Source organism: Prunus avium, chromosome 2, assembly GCF_965620075.1.
Source record: "Prunus avium chromosome 2, drPruAviu1.hap1.1, whole genome shotgun sequence".
NCBI classification, from domain to species: domain Eukaryota; kingdom Viridiplantae; phylum Streptophyta; class Magnoliopsida; order Rosales; family Rosaceae; genus Prunus; species Prunus avium.
In genome coordinates, this window is record NC_142285.1 from 33,291,981 (window position 1) to 33,312,276 (window position 20,296).

At 37.2% G+C, this 20,296-nt stretch overlaps 5 protein-coding genes across 9 annotated transcripts; all 5 read right to left on the reverse strand.

Annotated features, from left to right (window-relative positions):
- Positions 1-9: 9 nt before the first annotated feature.
- On the reverse strand, positions 10-4,976 carry LOC110769271 (uncharacterized). Of its 5 annotated transcripts, none has more exons than XR_015834038.1 (5): positions 4,105-4,976; positions 2,721-2,814; positions 2,482-2,550; positions 2,222-2,343; positions 1,498-1,704 (listed from the first exon to the last, which is right to left on the reverse strand). XR_015834038.1 is itself a non-coding variant. In XM_088249459.1 (4 exons), the coding sequence occupies exons 1-4, from the start codon at positions 4,126-4,128 to the stop codon at positions 756-758; spliced, it is 288 nt and encodes a 95-aa protein (XP_088105585.1). In that variant the 5' UTR covers positions 4,129-4,202; the 3' UTR covers positions 10-755. The 5 variants fall into 5 exon arrangements, 1 of the variants encoding a protein (XP_088105585.1); XR_015834039.1 differs by having other exon boundaries at positions 2,721-2,874; XM_088249459.1 differs by lacking the exons at positions 1,498-1,704; positions 2,482-2,550 and adding an exon at positions 10-803 and having other exon boundaries at positions 4,105-4,202.
- Positions 18-596, reverse strand: LOC110769251 (putative protein phosphatase 2C 62). The gene has a single exon (XM_021973187.1). The coding sequence runs from the start codon at positions 594-596 to the stop codon at positions 18-20; it is 579 nt and encodes a 192-aa protein (XP_021828879.1).
- A 1,517-nt stretch (positions 4,977-6,493) lies between the features above and the next one.
- Positions 6,494-9,774, reverse strand: LOC110769247 (Protein kinase superfamily protein). The gene is made up of 9 exons (XM_021973183.2): positions 9,580-9,774; positions 8,966-9,119; positions 8,747-8,837; positions 8,566-8,640; positions 8,396-8,484; positions 8,177-8,295; positions 7,438-7,578; positions 7,010-7,086; positions 6,494-6,752 (listed from the first exon to the last, which is right to left on the reverse strand). Exons 1-9 carry the CDS (start codon positions 9,677-9,679, stop codon positions 6,606-6,608), a joined length of 993 nt encoding a protein of 330 aa, XP_021828875.1. The 5' UTR covers positions 9,680-9,774; the 3' UTR covers positions 6,494-6,605.
- A 1,226-nt stretch (positions 9,775-11,000) lies between these two features.
- Positions 11,001-13,465, reverse strand: LOC110769249 (RING-H2 finger protein ATL5-like). The gene is made up of 3 exons (XM_021973185.2): positions 12,595-13,465; positions 11,896-11,993; positions 11,001-11,674 (listed from the first exon to the last, which is right to left on the reverse strand). Exons 1-3 carry the CDS (start codon positions 12,748-12,750, stop codon positions 11,317-11,319), a joined length of 612 nt encoding a protein of 203 aa, XP_021828877.1. The 5' UTR covers positions 12,751-13,465; the 3' UTR covers positions 11,001-11,316.
- Positions 13,466-18,705: 5,240 nt separating this feature from the next.
- Positions 18,706-19,757, reverse strand: LOC110769258 (putative xyloglucan endotransglucosylase/hydrolase protein 27). Its single transcript, XM_021973195.2, has one exon. It carries the CDS (start codon positions 19,674-19,676, stop codon positions 19,029-19,031), a length of 648 nt encoding a protein of 215 aa, XP_021828887.1. The 5' UTR covers positions 19,677-19,757; the 3' UTR covers positions 18,706-19,028.
- Positions 19,758-20,296: the final 539 nt, after the last annotated feature.

A 20,296-nucleotide genomic window follows, 5' to 3' on the forward strand; every position in this document is an offset into this window, starting at 1 on the left:
CCAATATTGAAATAATTTCAGAGGTTTTCCTTGATCTTGTCCGTGTCAACAAACAATTCGAAATGCCTCGTTATCAGCAAATATGAAACTCTCTGTTTACGTGCTCCTCTTTCCATTTTATTAAGAAGATCATGATTTACAGATAGTTGCTTAGCCACACCATTCTTACAACATATAATAGCACGAGAATTGCCGACATTGGCTACCACCAGCATCCACTCGTCATGGTGGTTCATCAATATTGCCGTAACAGCACTTGAAGCCGATATGGACCTCAAATCAATTCTCTCCACAAGGTTATTGTTGGTTATAAGATATCCTCTCCTCACTGCATATGCAGTGGATAACCAGAATTCAGGCTCCGCTATGATATTCTTGAAGGGATAAGACTGCAAGTACGCAGGAGTTTGATAGTTCGTTATGCCATCAAATATGCCAAATAGTCCTACATCATGGTCACCATCACCAATCTGTCTAAGCTCTACAACAACATAGCTTGCTGTAGGAATATTGTTTGTTCCATTTAGCAAGCGGAAGCCATATGTCACGTTTACATTGTATGAGCTATTTGAAACCTTGTTTTTTTTCTTCTCCATAATCAGGAACATCTATTCTTGATGATGCACCATTTTCTTTGGTACGAGTATGTGATGATGAATCTTTACTTAATTCAACTTTATGTTTTGGATTGGGACCACCACCTAACCCAACTTTTTCCTTCATCTCGTGGAGAATTTTATCGACTTTCTTGAATGTTATTGTAGGGAAAATGCTGTCTTCACTAGAACAAGTGAAGAGAAAATCTGGGGAGGATGTAGAGAGAAATGAAGAGGGTCATGATCATCATCTTCCACAGATACTGATAGAGTAAGCACAATGATAGTCATAGACATTATCCATGCAAGTCTACCAATAGCAATTATTTCCATAGCTCAAATCTTAGTTCAGATTTCCAAGTAATTAGAAAAAACACAATCTATATGGTATTTAAAAGGAAAATCTGTTTTATATTTAAAAAAACAAAAGAAAAATCTTTTTGTTCAATTAATTCTTTCTCAACTAATTAGGAGGAACTTTAAGTCTTCGGTGCCAATAGCAGTACTGATTGGATAAACCAGTAAATTAAATTGAGATCATTTTCTATATAAATTGGAACTAATCTTAGCAGCTTTTAGCTAAGGCCAGCGGCTGTATGTGTATATTTTGTTGGATGTAAAGAGCCATTTTCAACAATGACATTATGGTAATAAATGTGTACTTCACACTCAAGTGACTTTTTACAAGTGTAAGAAAGAAAAAAAATGTCAAGTAACTTCTGGTTTTTCATTTTGGCTATGGTATGTTTCATTCAGATCAAGTATCCTACGGATAGGCCGGCCAAGGCCATATGATCTATATATAAACGTAAAGTAATCATTAAACATCTTCATCACCTCAAATCCTGGACCAATAATTCATACTGACAATCCAAAATCTTGAGGTTTTCCCCCTTCCAAATGTTAAAAGGTCAAATTCATACAATTATACCTCAGCAATGCGACAGTCAGCAAGAAAATACAGAGAAAATCATAAGAAAATGCAAATCACTACCATACGGAAAACCAAAGAGAATCATCATGAGCTGTTTTTCAAATTGGTGTTTTACTTTGCAACGTCCTATACAACTATGAACGAGGCACGGCCGGCCTTGACTTTTAAGTGGCCCTGCGTCAGAAATTAAAATGAGGAACTTTTCCCTTTTTCTTGTTAAATCACAATTTAACAAGAAAAAAAACTATGCACACATACTTTCCTTTTGGCTTAAATATGGTAGTTGCATTAAACTAAACAAACAATAGTACATGAATCATAAAGATAAGCCACGGTGTAGATTATATCCGACTTCATTTCAGCTGCTCGGGCCAAGGATGAGACTTCTCAATTAACAACTAGATTTTCTGTTATGAAGATAAGCAAGTGTAGCAAGAAAAAACTAAGGAAGTTGAAGTTATAATATGCAGCACATTTATCTTGTATAACTTTTGAAGCTTCTGTTATGATGAACTACTAATCATGCAACAATGAATACCAAATTCATATTTCCATATGACTAATTTACTTTAATGATCATGTAAGAACAAAGAATCGTAACACATGAAAATGCATATTCCGAAAGAATCTGATTACTGTAGCCGACTCAAGCAAGAACGATATAACACTAAGAGCCAAAAAATTTATTCACCTTCCTCAAATCGCTACGACTAGAAACCCCTTGAACCTGTAGTTCATCAACAGGTGCACCTGTTCCATGTGCTGTACTTTCAAGTCTAAAGGCTTGAATTTCATACCTTGACTGAAAGAGACCTATATATAGCAGAAGCGAAAACACAATCAGTCTTTTAACCAAACAATTTTCCTACATGATGTAATATTGGCCGCTAACTTCCTTTCTTCATTGAAAGAAAATACAAAATTAAAAGAAGCAAACTTATAAATGGTAACCTGGCTTTGCAAAAACTTTACAGCGTCCTTATTACAGGAAAACTACTCCCCTATTTATCTTGCTTGACACTGCAGCATTGAAAACAGACACTATTTTCATGTGCTACTACATGCATGAATTCAAGAGATAAATGATCAAGGAACACTAGTTTTTGTGATGTTATCGTAAAAGAGTACTGTATCTAGTCATATTAGTTCATGGAAGAAGGTCACACATATAGTAAGGTTGGGATCATTACCTTGCTCGATAATGATATCAATCACCAGGGAAAGGGGAGCATCCTTCTCAATTGTAGTGATGCCCCAGAGGGGAAGAGAGGACTTGAAACATTTCTGGAGAGGGAGAGAAAGAAGAAGAAGCATTACCTTTATCTTTATGTATGCTTTTTCTCTCTTGTAACACAAAAAGAGAGGGATCTAATTCAGTTAAAAAACAAGGGAAGAAAGTCTAACAAAATTTTTGTTTGAATTAGTTGAGAACATAACAGAACAAATTCTATCACAACTTTAACCAAATACTGGTTAACCACAAATGATTGAAATTGAGCTGATATTTCTTGTGCTGCGGGTTGATGCTGCTTAAACTAAGCTGAAGCAACCTGGACACTACCCCCAGTTTCCTCCACTAAAAGCTTATTCTCAATCAGTATTTAAATTTTGATATTCAAGATCACGCTCCTTGGAATATATTACGGAATTTCATGCATGAACCAAAAAAGAAATTCCTGTCATGAAGCAAGCAACACAACTACTGCTGTCTCAACTGCATTAACATCTAAAACACAGCAGTGGGGATTTTACCAGTCATTCTCCAACAATACATCAGTTCTGATTTCATTACTAGCGAGATCAATAAGGAAACTCCCTTTTTACCGTCAGTCATAATAGCATGCCAGGGTTGTATATTGACACAATACATACTGCTTTTAATGGGTAACATAAGATGTTGCATATGCACTCCAATGGAGAATGAAAATGGTATGGGAAATGCTGGCCAAGTATGTTCTGCTAACTTTCTTGCAATGTTTTTGCAGTGAAGGCTAGAAGAGCTATCCAGGGATGATTTTTTCAATTGCATAATTTGATTGTTAAAAGTATAACGAAATATAGAGCAAGCCTGTTCTACCACATGAGTTGTAGCATATTTCATTCAAACGCGAACTCGATAATATATAGAGCAAGCTGGAAAATTTCCATTATACTGCTCCTAGGATAAGAACTTATCATTAGTGGACTAGTTCCTGACAGGATCATTGAAGCAGAAGCAGCATATTTGAACCATAAACCATGTTTTTTAGCTCAGACAATGATTATGACTTGTGCATTGCATAATGCAGCAAACAAAGTCATCCAATTTTATCACTTGTGTCTCTCTGTGTGTCATAAGAACCCAATAAGAAAGTTACACGAATTGAAGTTTATGCACTGATATTGAAAACTAGAACAATTTGTCTCATTGAACATGATGCTAATATTTTTCTATAAATCAACAAAAGTCCATAATAATCAAATCCACAATGTATGCATCTCTGAAATACTATTCTTTTCCATGTCACACACCACAACATAAATAAAACCCTAAGCCAAACCATAAGGAAACAAACAATACCAATAAAAACTCACTGTGTCCATTTCTTGCAAACCCATCCATCATCACAGTGCAAATGCAAAACAGAACTCCTCTGTTTTCCCCTGCTTTCCCCTGTGTCACCCAACTCACCCATGAAACTGGTACACAAGCTCCAAAGCCCTCAGCTTAGACTCATGAGGGTCAAAACCCTTTACACTCCCAACAAACCCATCACCATTCAGCCGCCTCTCCTCCACCACGGCTGCGGCAGAAGGCGAAAGCCGCCTTTTCGGCCGCTTGTTCTTAATGAAGCAATCCCTCATCTGCTCCTCAACCAGGTCAATTGTTGCGGCCCTGGAATTCCCCTCTCCAATGCCATCATCAAAATCATCATCTTCCCCGTCCCCGACTTGCATCGGCTCGTTGCCGGTGGCGGAGGAGAGAGAGTTCTGCGGTTGGAGTTGGGGGAATTGGGGTGTGGAGAGAAAATTTGAGAGGTGGTGGTGGGCTTGGTGGAGAGAAGAGTAGATATGGAGAAGGTATGTGGGGTCAGAGATGGTGGGGAGCTGTTTGGCCATGTGGGTTGCTTGTTCTAGGGAGAGAATAAGGTCTGATAATGGTGGTGGTGGTGGTTGAGGCTCTGGTTCTGCCTCTACCATGGATTCCATTGAAGAAGTCTCAATCTTTTGAATGATTTAATATCAGTAGAAATCAATCTGTTGGCTTTTTTTTTTTATGAAAACAATGCAATCTGTTGGCTTTAACTGGAAGTGATGACTGCTGTTTCTGCTTCTCTCAAAAGTTGTTTGCTTTTCTGGAGCGCGTTGGCTTCTTGGCTTATTTGCTTATTGGGCTTCAGCCTTCAGAGGGGTAAGATTCTTATTAGAATCAGAGACTGCGTTTGAGTCTGTTCTTCTTCCATGACTGGTTGGTTCTGTTTTTGAGACCTTTTGTTACTTTTCACTTCGCAGTCATTGTCGTCCAGAGTTTTATTTTAGAGATTTTCTATTTAAACCTCACACTTCTCTTTGTTCACCCCAATACTTAAATTATTAAGTTGTAAGTTTTATTATTGTGTAAAAAGACAAAAAAGATTATCCAACTTAATAATTAACACTAGTACATCTATACCCACACCCCACACCCCACACACCCCCACACTTTTCATATCAAGTTTTAGAAAAATATAAACTCCTCTATATCCTATAGCCAGATTACTCTTCTCTTTTAAAGACATAGAAAATTAACGAGCCTACCTCTTTAAATATGCGTGGGAGTTGATGGAAAGGCTTGTTGAAATTCAACAATACCCAAGTGTTGGAATTCCAATTATAGTTCTTGGAGAGAGGTAAAGTTGTTCTATTTCTCTAGAAAGTATTAAATTTCGGGCTTAGGGTTCTATTTGTTTGTGTTTTTTTTGCTTGGAACAAAGAAAATTGTGGAGTTTAAATAGAAAATCTCTTTTATTTCTTATTTTTTCAGTTTGGGGTGTATTTAAGGGTAGTTTGGGAAGATAGTGGGGTTTTCTTAAAAATTGTGAAAATTTAAATTAAAAGATGGGGTAAACTTAGAACATGGGGTGAACTAAGAGAAGTGTGGGGTTTAAATAGAAAATCTTTTATTTTATTATTATTATTTTCCAATATTTTATTGGGAGTTTCACTAAAATACCTAAAATGGGGGCTGAAATTATAAAAATATCCAACACCCAAAACACTTTATAAACATACTCAAAACTCATCATTACACACACTCAAAACCCATTTATAAACATACCAAAAACCCATCATTACACACATACCCAAAACCCATTTTGGGTATGTTTCTATGTTTAAATAGTGCTTGGGTATTTTTATAAATATCTATATTTTATTTTAGTTTGAGACAACTTCTTAAACAATTTTGCTCCTAATTGCAACCAAACGTTTCTTCCTAAAAATGTATTCACTTTTCTTTTTGCGACACCAAAATTTGAACTTTATATATTAGTACAATATAGCACTTACTGTTTAGGCCAACCTTCAGCTATTTACCCTTTGATTAGAGCCCAACTAAGCTAATGTACCTGCAATTATAACCTAAGAGCCCATGAAGGTATAATTGCAATTCAATCTTCTTCCATTCTTCAATTTCAAGTTCACAAAAAACCCCAGCATAAGTTTAGGCAAGTTGGCTAGAGCAAGTGTGCTCCTCACTTTGCACCCGAATTCGAATCTCGTCCCCATTCTTTAGATTATATTAAAGTAGAATATCGCTTGTATAAAAAAAAATTAAAAAAAACCCAGCATAAGCTTATGTTTTATCCACATGACTAGTATAAAGCATGCATAAAATGTTATTCTTTTTAAAAGGCTTCAAGTTCAAATACCAAGTGTTGCTAGAGGAAAGGGGGGTGGATCTAAATCTGCACAACTCAAATAACATAATTGTTTGCGGAGGATGTTAAAAGAAGAAAAACAAAATGGTGATCATAAAAGTGGAAACAGTACTGCCAAAGACATATACGGATGAGCTTTTCTACAATGACGACTAAAAGTAATTCTTTACACAATGTCTAAGCTTTTAACATTCTAAGATAGTCATCTATTATAGACATTGCAGATGAACGATATCCCGAACCGAAGAGGTTATAGTGATTCAAGTAATGATACAACAGATAAAGATCTTTCCTCTTCTCAAACCCTGGTTGTTTGGGCATCACCTGGAGACACAATAAACCATTAATGAAGACATGGAGAATTAAAACGGCCTGAAAGGCATTAAACTTTACTTTTAAATGTGAGTTGATAATAGAAAGCAACTTCAGTTGGTTTGGTTGGATTTATCTTTTCTTTTGACAGTTAAGTGCTACTGCCACTCACTCAAACACCTTTGCATGAACATTGGGAGCCTGGGTAGGTAGACGAAAAAACAGAGCATAGATTATTTTGAGAAAGAGGAGATAAAGAAAGGACCTACCTCGAAATAGGAACTGTAGAAAGATCCTCCAAAACCAGCACACCATGACATTCCAAATTCTGCCTCACTATGTCCATCTATAAAAAATGCAAATGATAAGAACAACAGTGCACTTAGTGCTTTAAACAGCAGTTGCCACACTATATTTCACAATACAAGATATATGAAACATGTTACGTTAATCATTTTATAATCAGAGACAATCAAAATTCGTGTCTGCGTGTTTTGGAGTGATTTGAGAGCCTCAGACTTTCAACTGGTCCTCTCCCAGAAGATACCCGAGATCAAGGGTGGAAATAATGTATGTACCAGTACCATATTTTCTTGTATACTACAAACATAGGTTAGGCTTCAACAATTAGCAACACAGTTCGATTTCAAGTGATCTATCCGACAGCAAACTGATATCTGAACTAACTTTAACTTACAGTAACATGCTGGGTCAAGTATAACAGGCTCGCCATTCTTGTCAGAGCTGATATTTCCGCTCCATAAGTCCCCATGTAACAAGCATGGCTCAATCACTACATTATCAAAGAGAGGTCCCATACTTTTCACCAATCTTTGTCCTGTTAAACATGATAATCCAACAGCAAACATAACTTTTATTTATAATGATTTGAGTGGTTACAAATGAATCTTCAGAGTATTTTCGTATGATAATATTGGAAGAAAAGGCATCTCAAATTTTGAAAGTTTCATTGAACTAAAGGTTGAGTGAAAAAAGAGAAACAAGTTTCCAACTTACATGCAAAAACATGTCAGTGCTTGCTCATACTTTTCTTCGGAGATACTTTTTCTTTGAAAAAAATAAACGAGATGCCAGAAACTAAAATTATACTTAAGAGTTCACAAACTAAAGTTGAATATCACATCTTCTGTGATTGAGGAAGCACTTCTCCAAATAAAACTCTTATTTTTTCTCATTTTCCATACAAATTATTTGAAAGTTGAGACCTGGACTCCCCATTGAAACTTGTGTGCAGTTGAATTACTAAGAAGTAGGTACAAAAATTGGAAGCAAACTTCAGATCCTAATAAAGGTTGGATTGCACTATGATTTCTTTTCAGTCGACTTATCCAATTATATCATCTTCCTAAAGGGTAAGCAGAACTAGGCATGATTTGGGATTGACCATCGACATCAAGAAAATAGACAATATTTACCTTTTTCATAAATGGTACCATCACCATACTGGTCCAGTGCCAGCTGCAACTGATAACCCAGTCTATGCTCCCCATAAAACTGAATCCAATCTGATGACCAAGTGTTTATCTGCGGAGTACTGCAAGGGAAAGTGTGTCGGTTCCATATGCCTTGAGTAATTTTCCTTGAATTTCGATAGTTGTGTGTGTGCAGACATGCACATGATCCAGAAAGACTACCTGCCTACAGTGTTGTTAACTTCAAAACCAAAACCTTTTTCAGATTTTCCAGCTTTATGCATTTCAGCAAGCTTCCTGCCTAGCACAGACTGAGTACCAATATACCATTAAAATTCGATTACAAGTTGTTATCACCGATATAAAAACATGAAAATTTTCCCCATCCTTACCTGATTATTTCTACGTGAACCAAATTCAATAAATTCCATAATGATGTAAGAACCACCAGTAGGTAGGGGCCCAAACTACAACACATAAGAAGAGGTTATCTAAGCTTTAAGCATTGTCATGGACTTCATGTTCACATTCCACTTTGGCTTGATAATTTAACAAATTTTAAAACTTCCACACCTTGAATGGCTTAGGGACACGAATTGTTCCAGTTTCAAACATGGCACCTAAACCAAGAGCCTCTCCCTCAAACATCGATGGCCCAATGCTCCTGATTCAATGCTTTAACTAAACATATTTATGACTTCGAAATGGAAATAAGGATTCAAACAGCATATGAAACCGAAATTTCCAAAACAAATTAGAAGCAACTTTTGTGATCATTTTGATAGCAAAAACCTGTTTGTTTTGACAAAGAAAGAACCCGCATCAGTGTCATAGTGACTTGCACGATTGATGCAACCTCCTCCTACTGGACTAATTCTTGTTATCTGTGTTGCATTTCCTTCTGAGAGAATCCATTCACGAACCGGATCCTCACTCACCACCGCCACTGCCAAATAACTATGACTGGTGAATTTAATCAAACACAACTCAGCTTGACAGAGGATCAGCTAATACATAGAGGCATGACAACACAGCTTAAAAGCTGTCGTTTCAGTGAAAATCAGCTTCATCAAAGTTGCAATCAACAATAGCCCCAAATTCAAATGACTACTTATTGAATTGAAAACAAAACAATTATTGAAGACAACCCACATATAACAGAGAGACTTCATCAAATCTACCATAAAAATATACCCGGGAACTCATTACAAAAAGGATAATTTTTCTTAAACCCCACGAAATGACTGACATTTAGCTCAACTACATAAGAATACACCAATACAATAGGCACAAAAAGGCTCATACTGCATCAACTAAGTCATGGTTGTTCTTGAAAAAACTCAAACAAGGACCCCATTAGAGCTCGAATTAGCTAAAATGAAATATGGGATTTTGTTTATACTCACTGGCAAAAGTTCTGTGCTTGGTGGAGGACAGTCGAGGAAGGCGAGGCAGAGAAGGTAAGCAAGAGGAAGAGAGCGGTAAGAGCCCAACGTGTACCACCATTATCACCCTCTATGTAAAATTCTATACGCTTCTTTTACTAGTGGTTCGGTTGGATTTGTCCATGTGGTCTCTAGCTTCTTTTGGTTTCTGGAGTTTTTTGTGTCTGTCGTGGGAGTAAGAGCAAGTCCAGCAGCCTGGACTCGGGCTGGGGGGGTTTTGGGCGAAAAACAGGTTCCAGCAGTGCAGGCTAGCCCTGGCTGCATGTAGGGGCCACGAAGATGGGCTGGCCCAAGGGCAAGTCCAGCCCCAAGTCCAAAACTCGGGCGGGCTGACATCAGCAACAATTTTTTTTTTTTTAAATCTAAAAAAATATTAAAAAATTCGGATTTAAAAAAAAATAAATACTTAGTCATATTTTTCACTTCCCACACCAAAAATCTTATCCGAAAATATTATCCAAATTAATTATTTAGGTAAACAAATTTGTGAAAAAAACATAAAAATAAATAGTATTTGCCCTTTGCCATGGCAACTGCTGAAAACCAACATTGCTTTTTGCAAGGGCAGCCATTATTCACGTGAATAGTGGCTGCCCTAGCGGCCCCCCCTGCCATGGCAAGGGGCAACTGCTGGAAGTGCTCTAAGGGGAAGACAACGATGTGTTCGCTATGGTCACTTGAGGTTTCATGGAATTTGGTACAGCTTTCATGTATGTGCTCCACATGTATACTTCATTTTGCTTATTTTATTTTATTTTTTTGTATTTTTTTTTTAGAGACATTTTGCTAATTTTATTAAGGAAACTCATTTGAGATTCATCATTCATTAAAAAGGACGGCAACTCAAACTTGGGATAACTCTAACCTAACCCTAGGAGGAGAAGTCTTACTAGACCTGTTCCAAAGTCATGTAATTTGGTAGAGCATTTCCACATTCCATGCCATGTTTAATAGGTCATGTATTGACCTAACATGGCTACTTGTAGTTGTGTACCCATACCACATTTATTGGGATCGGACTAACTTTTACATTCAAGGTCCTGTGGTTAAATTTATAAGGGATTTATAACTTAAATGGTTTAGAACAGTTATCTATGCACTTGAGATTATGTGTTAAATCTCGCTCCACTAATATCGCTTGTATAAAAATAATTTTTTTTCTGTACTCATACCAACCCAACCCGTTTTACAATTCTAGGATACCATATGAGACCTTTCATTAAAGTTTACAAACCATCTGTGGTTGCAACCTCTAAAATAATTGGTGTTTGGTCCTCACAAGATCCTGCAACATCACCAGTTACTTGAAACCAATTTTCCCTGAGGGCCAGTTAATTATCAGACTTGCAACACCAACAAAAATTGAATTCAGGAAGTTGGTATGTTCAATTATGGAATTCTTAGAAAAGATGTACTCTCATAGTGAGTAGAATGAATGGCTCAAAACACAGAGTATGAACATTCTACTTCCGTGAATAAACTTTATATATATAGAAATCAGATTATATTTGTAAGCTCCATTTTCCAACTTTCTACGCAAAAATTCAGAGTTTTGTCACAGTGGTTTAGCACAACCTCCGCCGTTCGTACCATCTACAACGGATAGTAACATTCTGTGCAAGGTATGAGAATCTCCAACCAAACCTACCCGGCTTACCATGTGGTTTTCACTGGTTCTCTGGATCAAACTCTTTCATTTTATCGTGGCGTTGTTTCTGGTTCTCTAGATGGAGTTGGTTCGGAGGGGTTTCCAGGAGCAGATTCTGAATGCCCTTGGTTGCTAATGTTACCTGCTGAACGCTCAGAGCCAGGTAATAGCCACAGTTGTGAATGTTCAGTTGAAACCTCAGAATCATCAAACGATCGAGGCATGCTAAACGTTGCTGATCTCACATGTTTTATTCCAAGGGATTCTTTTAATGGCAAACGGCAAACTGGACAGGTAGACTGTTTCCTCAGCCACGTATCAATGCAAGAGAGATGAAAACTGTGGCCACATTTGGGCATGATTCGCAATACTTCTTTCTCTTGGTACTCTCCCAAGCATATTGAGCACCTGCAGGACCATAAAGATTAAACTTCAATCTAGCAAGCGTCCAAAAGGAATGAAATGACTACCAAAACTCAAGGACATTCCATAAAAAGAGCGGCAAACTAACGTTCTGTAAGCTATAATAAATGTAAGATCTTTTCAATCAACTAATTCAGATTTTAAGGTTAGGTGGGAAACAAAGGAGATTCCTTAGGCACTAGAAGAAAATAAATTGCAGAGCTTACTGAGCATCTTCCAAGGAACTGAAAGATTTATGATCAAACTTCATGGTCGGGATTGCAGAAACCACAACTTGTTCAAGGCCACTGGCCTGATGCTCTGGCTGCCAGCAAACAATGAAAACTTAAAATCCATTGCTTAAAACTAAAGTTACAATGACAACACGAAAAACTCTCAAGTTTTGGTGGAATGACATCAGTAGCAGTCAACACAAATGCAAAAGGGCATGAAGGAAACCAATTCAGTCTCTTGTGTTATCAAAACTAAAAACCATGAAGACTTAGGAGTTCTTTGTATGATTCAACATAGAACAATCAAATATCAAAGCTATAGTTCAAGGCCACGCCATTTTTTCTGTATCCTTTCTTTTCAGTAATTTGTATTGTCCGCACACTAGGGAAAACTAGTACATTGCAACATATAGCAGAGTTGACTCTCTCAACTACAGCAGAGTTCATATCAAAACAAGAACATAACAAGCCATCAAAACATATGAAAATCATGAAACACAAACCAGCCTACCCAAATAAGCTACTGAGAAGCTAACTCACATATTGATCCCAGTTACAAAACAATCATTCAAGCATAATCAACTGAAAACAAAAATACATACAGATATAAGAGGTATTCATAATTGAGAAAACTACCTCAAACCAGATTTCCTAGCTGAGAAAAGAAATATAGGACAGCCAATTCAGACATACCTGCTCAACATCAATCCTTGATTCAATCTCGAACATAGGCCGTGATTCGCCACCTCTTAGCCTGCCACAAATGATTCTTGTGCAAACAAATACAATAAATGTTGCACTCATACCAAAACCAATAACAGTAGTGATCAAGTTCATACCCGAACCCATATCTGCAAATTCCTACTTCTCTCACCCAAAAGTCCCAAAACCAAAACAAAGACTCACAAGCCCCAATAACTAAAGGAAGCTGGAAAAAAAAAAAAAAAAAAAACCCACTAAAACAATGAAAACCTACAACTTAAAACAACAGAAGAATGGTGAAAACAGATCAAAAATGAAGAGTGACAAAGACCCAGATCAGAATCACTGAAGAAATGGCTAGTTTTGAAAGCAAGATTCAGGAAGACCAATCACAAACAAAGCTACCCATTTGGAATCTCTATCGCTTTGGGTAGACTCAAAGCTTAAAACAAAGTCATGGAGGCTTTCAATAGATGTTGAAGATGAGAAAAGGGAGTTGTGGAAGGAAAGGAGGCAGTTCATTGTCTTGCTCTTTGGAATCGCATTATTATGAGGTCCATTTCAATGGGACCCAACAACAAAATATTAACAGGGGTTATATATCTGACGGTTAAAACAAAAAAGAGAGGATTTTGTAACGATTCCCATGTTTGTTTAAGGTAGAGAGAAGAAGAGAATCTGTGTGTGTCCTTGCTCCTCTGCTCCTCTTACCTTTGCATCTTCTGTGCTTTCTCAACCATACTACTTCTGGATAAGGCCTTAGAATTGGGTCCAAAAAGTATCTTCACGTGTCTGTTCCTGCAATTTTGCAAATATTGAAGGGCCAATATTTTATTTCAATGTGTGGAACGCTTTTCTTTGCTGCCATTGGTTATGAGCTGGCAAGAATAAGATGGATTCTTATAGTTATTACATTAATATTTTTCTTCCCAATCATTGTCTTTGTTGTGGTTCAACGGCTGGGAAGAAGTGTTGGTTGCTTGCTACTTGCTCAAGTCTAAGAGGCCAAAGTAGATAAACTAATGCAGAAAAACTTGGAGCTCTGTCAAAGGTACTTGTTCTATGGACTTGGATTCTCATATGAGCATCCAACTTTGTGTTTCTTCTTTTGGCCTTTTTTATCTTAACATATGTGCTTTATTGTTTGTTTGTTTTGATTTCTGAAAGACCAACACTTGTCACCTTAAAGAAACATCATTTTTTTCCCTTTATGTCTTCATCTTGGGTTTGATTGGAAGGGAGCCGACGTGAGAATGAATCTTTTGAGAAAAAGCTATCTTCTTCATAGTGTAATATCTTTGGGATGGAACACATGATTCCATCCTATTATATAGTACTAGTCATCTGATGTTGGTACAACTATGCAATATGTGTACTTTTTGGCACATAAAAAAAGGGGGAAAAAATAGGGTGGTACGCTCCATGAGGAGAAAAGTCTTTGGGTGCCGATGCTCGGCAACACACTCACATGGTGGTGGGATCCAATGAGATTCTTATACATGGATTTATATAATGAGTAAGTGAATTAATAACATTACGTGATGTGTGTTGCATTTACCTACAAATTATTTTATGCTCTAATAACAATATATTATTTGCATTCTAACACAGGATTGTGACATTGTTGCACTAACAATGTTATTTGCACTCTAAGAAAAGTGCAGTTCCCAAAAGAATATAAAACAAAGACTTTATTTTAAAGGAAAAAAAAAACAAAGACTTAGTTAAGTTGGCTAGAGTATGTGCTCCTCACTTTGCACCCAAATTCAAATACCCCACTCGTAATTTAGTTTAGATTATATTAAAATATAATATCATTTGTATAAAATAAAAAAAATTGCACCACTCATGCCTACCAAAATTGACTTCATCTCACTTTGGCAATTTCTCTTTCCTCTCAATTTTTCTCACCTCATGCTCTCAATAGTTTTTCCAATCTCTCAAGTCTTAACCTCTGTTTCAGGTCCACTGTTGAAGGGCATTTGCGGTAAATTTCCATATGTACGGTTAATGGGTTTTCATAGAAGAAACTATATAAGGCCATCTCCAACCATGGGCTATATCCCAAATATAGCCCTAAAATTATGCAAAACTCATCTACATCCATGGGCTAAACAAAATTTTGGCCAAATTTGGAGGGCCACATTTGGTCCTTTAGCTCTCCAATCGAGCCACATGTAGCCTAGCTTTGGCCTAGGCATTTTTTGTGGGCCCCATGCATGTGCTTTTGAAGAAGATAAATTATCAAGTGTAGGCAAGAGCACGAATCATCTCGTGCAAATGCATATCCAACAACCAACATTTAAATATATATATATATATATATACAGTTATTCTCTTATCCGGATGTCCGGACGTTATTATCGTACGGATCCTATTGTAAACAGACAGGAAAACAGAGAGGGGTAGTACAAAATACACGGCGTCCGGATGTCCGCATAAGAGAATTTATGTATATATATAAATATTTAAAAGCCTTTTTAAATGTTTTCAATTCGTATTATTTAAGAAAAATTTATAAAAAAATTATTGGTCATGACCGTTGGAGATCAGACCATTAAAACCCATCCAATATTTTTTTTATATAAATGTGGTCACCTTTTTAAATGTTTTCAATTCGTAAAAAAATTATAAAAAATTACTGGTCATAACCGTTGGAGGTCAGAACATTGAAACCCATCCTTTTTTTCTTTTTCTTTTCTTTTTTTAAAATATGGTCACCTTTTTAAATGTTTTCAAGTGTTGTTTTAAAAAAAATTATAAAAAATTCTTGGTCATGGAATATTGTCTCTGAATAGTAGTTTAATTAAATTAAACAATACATAGTTATGGAATGTATGAGTGTTGTACCATAGTTTTTCTCAAAATAATAAAATATGAAGGACCCTAAAATATAGCCTTGCATGGATGGAGATCGAAAAATTTAGCCCTGCACTATTCTTTAAAAAAATTAATACTTTCGAGGGCTAAATTTTTAGCCATATACTACATTTAGCCCTATGATTGGAGATGGCCTAAGTTTTCATCCTAAATTCCTAAACAAGTTGAAGTGACAGAAAAAAGACATGTAGGATTAAGTTTTGCTCAAAATAGAACAAAGGGAAATGTTCTCTATGTCAGTAATTACTTTGCTTAGTTATTTTCCTCAGGCCTGCAAAGGATGACTTAGAAGGCACAAAAAGAAAAATAATTGGGAAAACTTGTATGCAGCTTCTTTGCACATTCATCTGCTTAAGCTTAAGCCAGGCTAATGAAATGAAAAAGGCTCATGCCTTCAGCTGCTACGGTTATTATTCTTCTATGTGGGTTTCCAAAATATTTGGAATTATACCAATTCCATTCTTATAGGTTACTCAAGCAATCATTCTTTGTTGTTAGTGATTTCTGCACTAAAGAAATGGCCATTTCCAAAGAGAAACAGCCAAACTAAAGTGCACCAACCAATCTCTGCACCTTCTTCCATACAAAATTCAAGGCTCCTTGTGAGTCACCATAAACAGAAGGACAAAAAAAGTGCACAGAACACAAATGCTCTCAAATTCATGTCACAATTGCAAAAATTCAAAAGCAACTACATGAGACACTGAATGAATCGAAGGGAAAGCTTTTCAAAATTTAAATTTAAACTACCTGTCATTACAGTAAAACTTTCAATAGAAAAGTTCCCAAAATGAAACTGTCATCAGAAAGCAGACAACAACATAAGCAATCAAAATATCCAAACTTTCAATAGAGAAATAAAAAAAAATAGTAAAATTTCACATGAAAAAATCAAATCCTTCTTCTGAAGTTACATTTTTGAAGGTGGCCTTCCCATTAGCAGCATTAAAAGTATGTGGTGTGCAAGTGGGATGAGGATAAACTTATTGTCAAGCAAATCAAACATGGTCCCATGAATAGACAACAGGGCTAAAACATATGCGTGGGTACAAAATCAATCAGAAACATACCACTTTTGAAGTCAACTATGATATGAATAAATCTCATCTTACATCACTATTTTGCGTGGCCTCATCAATGTCAAAACAGCCAGCCAAATCCTATCGGATATTTCATATTTTTCCACACCACACCAACTACACAAGTGACCATTTTACTACTTAAGAGTCAGCATATGTACTTCGTATCACTCTTGGGATCAAGACACACAACAAACTGCAACTAATTCATCCCATCTATATCTGTTTCTCAGCTAAATAAAAACTCATCCAACTTTTCCAACCCCACTGATTTGTCACCATCCATTCATATACATGTATTTTAATTTCCTTCTCTGTCCCAAGCAAAATCCAAATATATATAGCTGTGACCACTTCTATCCCGATATATGCTATGCAAACTACAAAATTACCTGGTAGTACTTGTGAAAAACTGGATAAAATAAATAGAGACTTCTTTTGGGGTGACCAAGACCTGTAAAAAAAAAAAAAAAAATATTCATCTCTGTCAATGGGACTTGGTTTGCCGGCCTAAAGTGAAAGGTGGACTAGGCTTTAAATCTTCTACTGCTATGAACCAGAGCATGCTTGCTAAACTTGGCTGGAGAATGTTAACTAAGGATGGTGGCTTATGGGCCCGAATTTATGAAGCTAAGTACCTCAAAGGGAAGACTATTTTGGATTCTGAGCTACTGAACAAGGCTACGTGGAAAGGTGTTCTCTATGGTGTTAAGCTTCTTAATAAAAGGCATTGTTTGGAGAGTTGGCAAAGGCGATCAGGTAAATTTTTGGCAGGATATCTGCCATACTGAGAGTCCCTTGATTCATCATGCTGAAGATAGAACTCGTTGTGACTTGGACTGTGTTATCTCCAGCTTCTACAAAAATGGCTGGTGGGATTTAGAAAAACTGAGGAGTGTTTTAGTTGAGGAAATTATTCAAAAAATTATCAATACCCCTATGGACTCTACTGGTCAGCTGCCTGATACTCAAATTTGGGGTCCTACCTCAAATAGTATATTCTCTGTTAAGTGTGCTTATCAATTACAGTTCAAAGGTCCAGATTGGCCTGACTCGAAATGGAATTTCTTGTGGGCTTTGAAGATACCCTCCAAGATACATTATTTTTTCTGGCTCGTTGCTCAAGGGAAAATCCTTTCTAATGAGCAGCGTGGTAGGAGGCATCTAACGGATGATCCATCATGTGGGAGCTGTGGTTGGCCCATTGAATCTGTCATCCACATCCTAAGAGATTGTCCTAAGGCACGTACTGTATGGGCTACTGTCCTTCCCTCTAGCCGTGTTTCACCTTTTTGGCAGATGGACTTTCTGGCCTGGTTGAGTATGAACCTGTTGTCAAAGCAAAAATGGTGTAGTGAGGCACCATGGTACATGGTTTTTATGTTTACTTGCTGGTTTATCTGGAAGTGGCGAAACCAAAGAGTTCTTGGTGCCGAGTTAGAGATGCCTTCTAACCCAAAGCATGTCATCTTCCTTGCTGTTTATGAATGGTACAGCTCTGTCCAAAGTGCAATTAAAACCCAGATTATGATAGCTTGGAACCCTCCTGAGACTGGGCAATTTAAGCTTAATGTGGATGGGACTCGAAAAACTGCCTCTGGTGCGATTGGGGCTGGAGGTCTGATCAGGGACTCTTCCGGGGACTGGATCAGATGATTTGCTGTTAATCTTGGGAAAGGGCAGATCTTGGATGCTGAAATTTGGCGTTTGTTCTTTGGGTTAAGGCTTGCTGTGAGCATGAATATCAACAACCTCCTCATCGAGATGGATTCCGCCAATGCCATCAATTTAATTCAGAAGCCCACTCTCCTTGACTTTCATCCTCTTAATGCCTTAGTTAGGAGCTGTAGCAAACTCATGAAGCTGATTGGAAGTTGCTCCATCCACCATATATACAGAGAAAAAAATTATGCTGCAGATGCTCTAGCTAACTGGAGTTACAATTTAGCCATGGGAGACTGCATTCTTGATGAGTCTCCTAGCTGGCTGGGAAATATTCTTCTTGATGACGATTTGGGGATCCTAGACCCCGCATAATTCATGTTACTTAGTGTGTTTGCTGTCTAGGGGACGCCCCCCTTCTTCACCCAAAAAAAAATCCAAATATATATATGCATTAAAGTAAAAGGCATCCTCAAGAAACTTAAAGGAAAAAAAGTTGCCATTAAGAAATATTTGAGTACAATAAAAAGGGCATTCCCCCAGGTCAAACAAGCCAGCATCCAATTCGACACCAGAAAACACCATTTCCTCTGTCCACCATATCAGGCAGAACAAAAACAAAAGCATAACCTCCAACACACTTGCACAAAATCAACAACAAACCCATTTTCCCAATCTGGCGAACAAACATGCCCATAACATCAATTCCTTCCTTCCATCATCCATACCAATCAAAAAATAAAACCACAACCCACCATTATATTCAGATTCAAAGCACCCAACTTTGCCAAACCCAAACAAACCTTAACCCTCCACAGCACTTCCAACAGGCACATGAATGTCCTTATAGAGGCAAACATAAGGCGCATCACACCCAATGTACTTGCCAGTCCACCTCCCCTCCTCAATATAACTAGCATCCCAAATAGAAGCATACAAATACATAGGTTTGTGAGGAAAAGCCTCACCCTTTTTACTCTCTACCCTCCTCACCAATTTCCCATCAACCAACCACTCAATCAAATCCTGACCCCATTTGATCATATACAAATGAAATTCATCAGAACAATCAAAACCCAGATCATGAAACTCCTCTTTGTTACCTGTGCCGCCAGTGTAATAGTTAGTCTGCACAATTGTCCTGTCCTTGCCCAAAAACTCGAAGTCAATCTCGTCCTGTGACTTGTCACCTTCCAGGGACGAGAGGTAGATGTTGAAGTTGAGGCCGCTGGTGTTGCCACGTGGGCACTGAATGAGGGAGCTGAAGGTGCCGTAGAGGAACCTTGTGGTGGTGCGCCACCGTGCGCCGCCGCGGTGGTCGTAGGTGAGGGTGATGGTGTTGGCGTCTGGGCAGTGTGTGCAGGCCTCCGGGGTGTAGTCTATGGCGATTTGCTTGAGGGGTTGGGTTTGGTGGTGGGTTGGGGTCTCTGAGTGTAGCGCTGGGTCTGCCATTGAAGATGCGAATAGAGAATGAGAGAGCTTGAGAGTGATGACTATGGCGGGAGCGTTAGATCTTAATATATGTGAGTTTTTGTGTCCATTTTTTTCTGTTATTTATTTATTTATTTTAATATGCAGAAAGATTTACAAAACTATTTTTGTTAAGGATATATTTATCATTATTTCCAGCCAAAGAGAAAATAGAAAACTATTGAAATTATGATTATGATCCTGCAATTTCACCAAGAGTGGACAAAATAACTAGTTTACCAAGTCCTTGACCCAAAAAAAAACAAAAACAAAAACTATTTTACCAACTGTTGCGATTTAAGGATAATGTCTTAATTTTTTTTTATTTTTTTTTGTTTTTATTTATACAAGTGATATTGGAAGAAAGGAAAATCAAACATAGAACATCAGATACATAGCTATAAGTCTCTTGCTTGTCAAAATTTTCAATAGAATTAGAATGCAAGTAGCATATGTAAGGCTAAGATGGACTTTCTAGAAGCGTAAAACACCTCCCACACTGCCTTCACATGCTAATTTTGTCGAATTTTTTATAAAAAGAATTAAGTAATTGCGCTTAAATTGCAATAGATAATAAAAAGAATTAAGTTAAATCACGACAA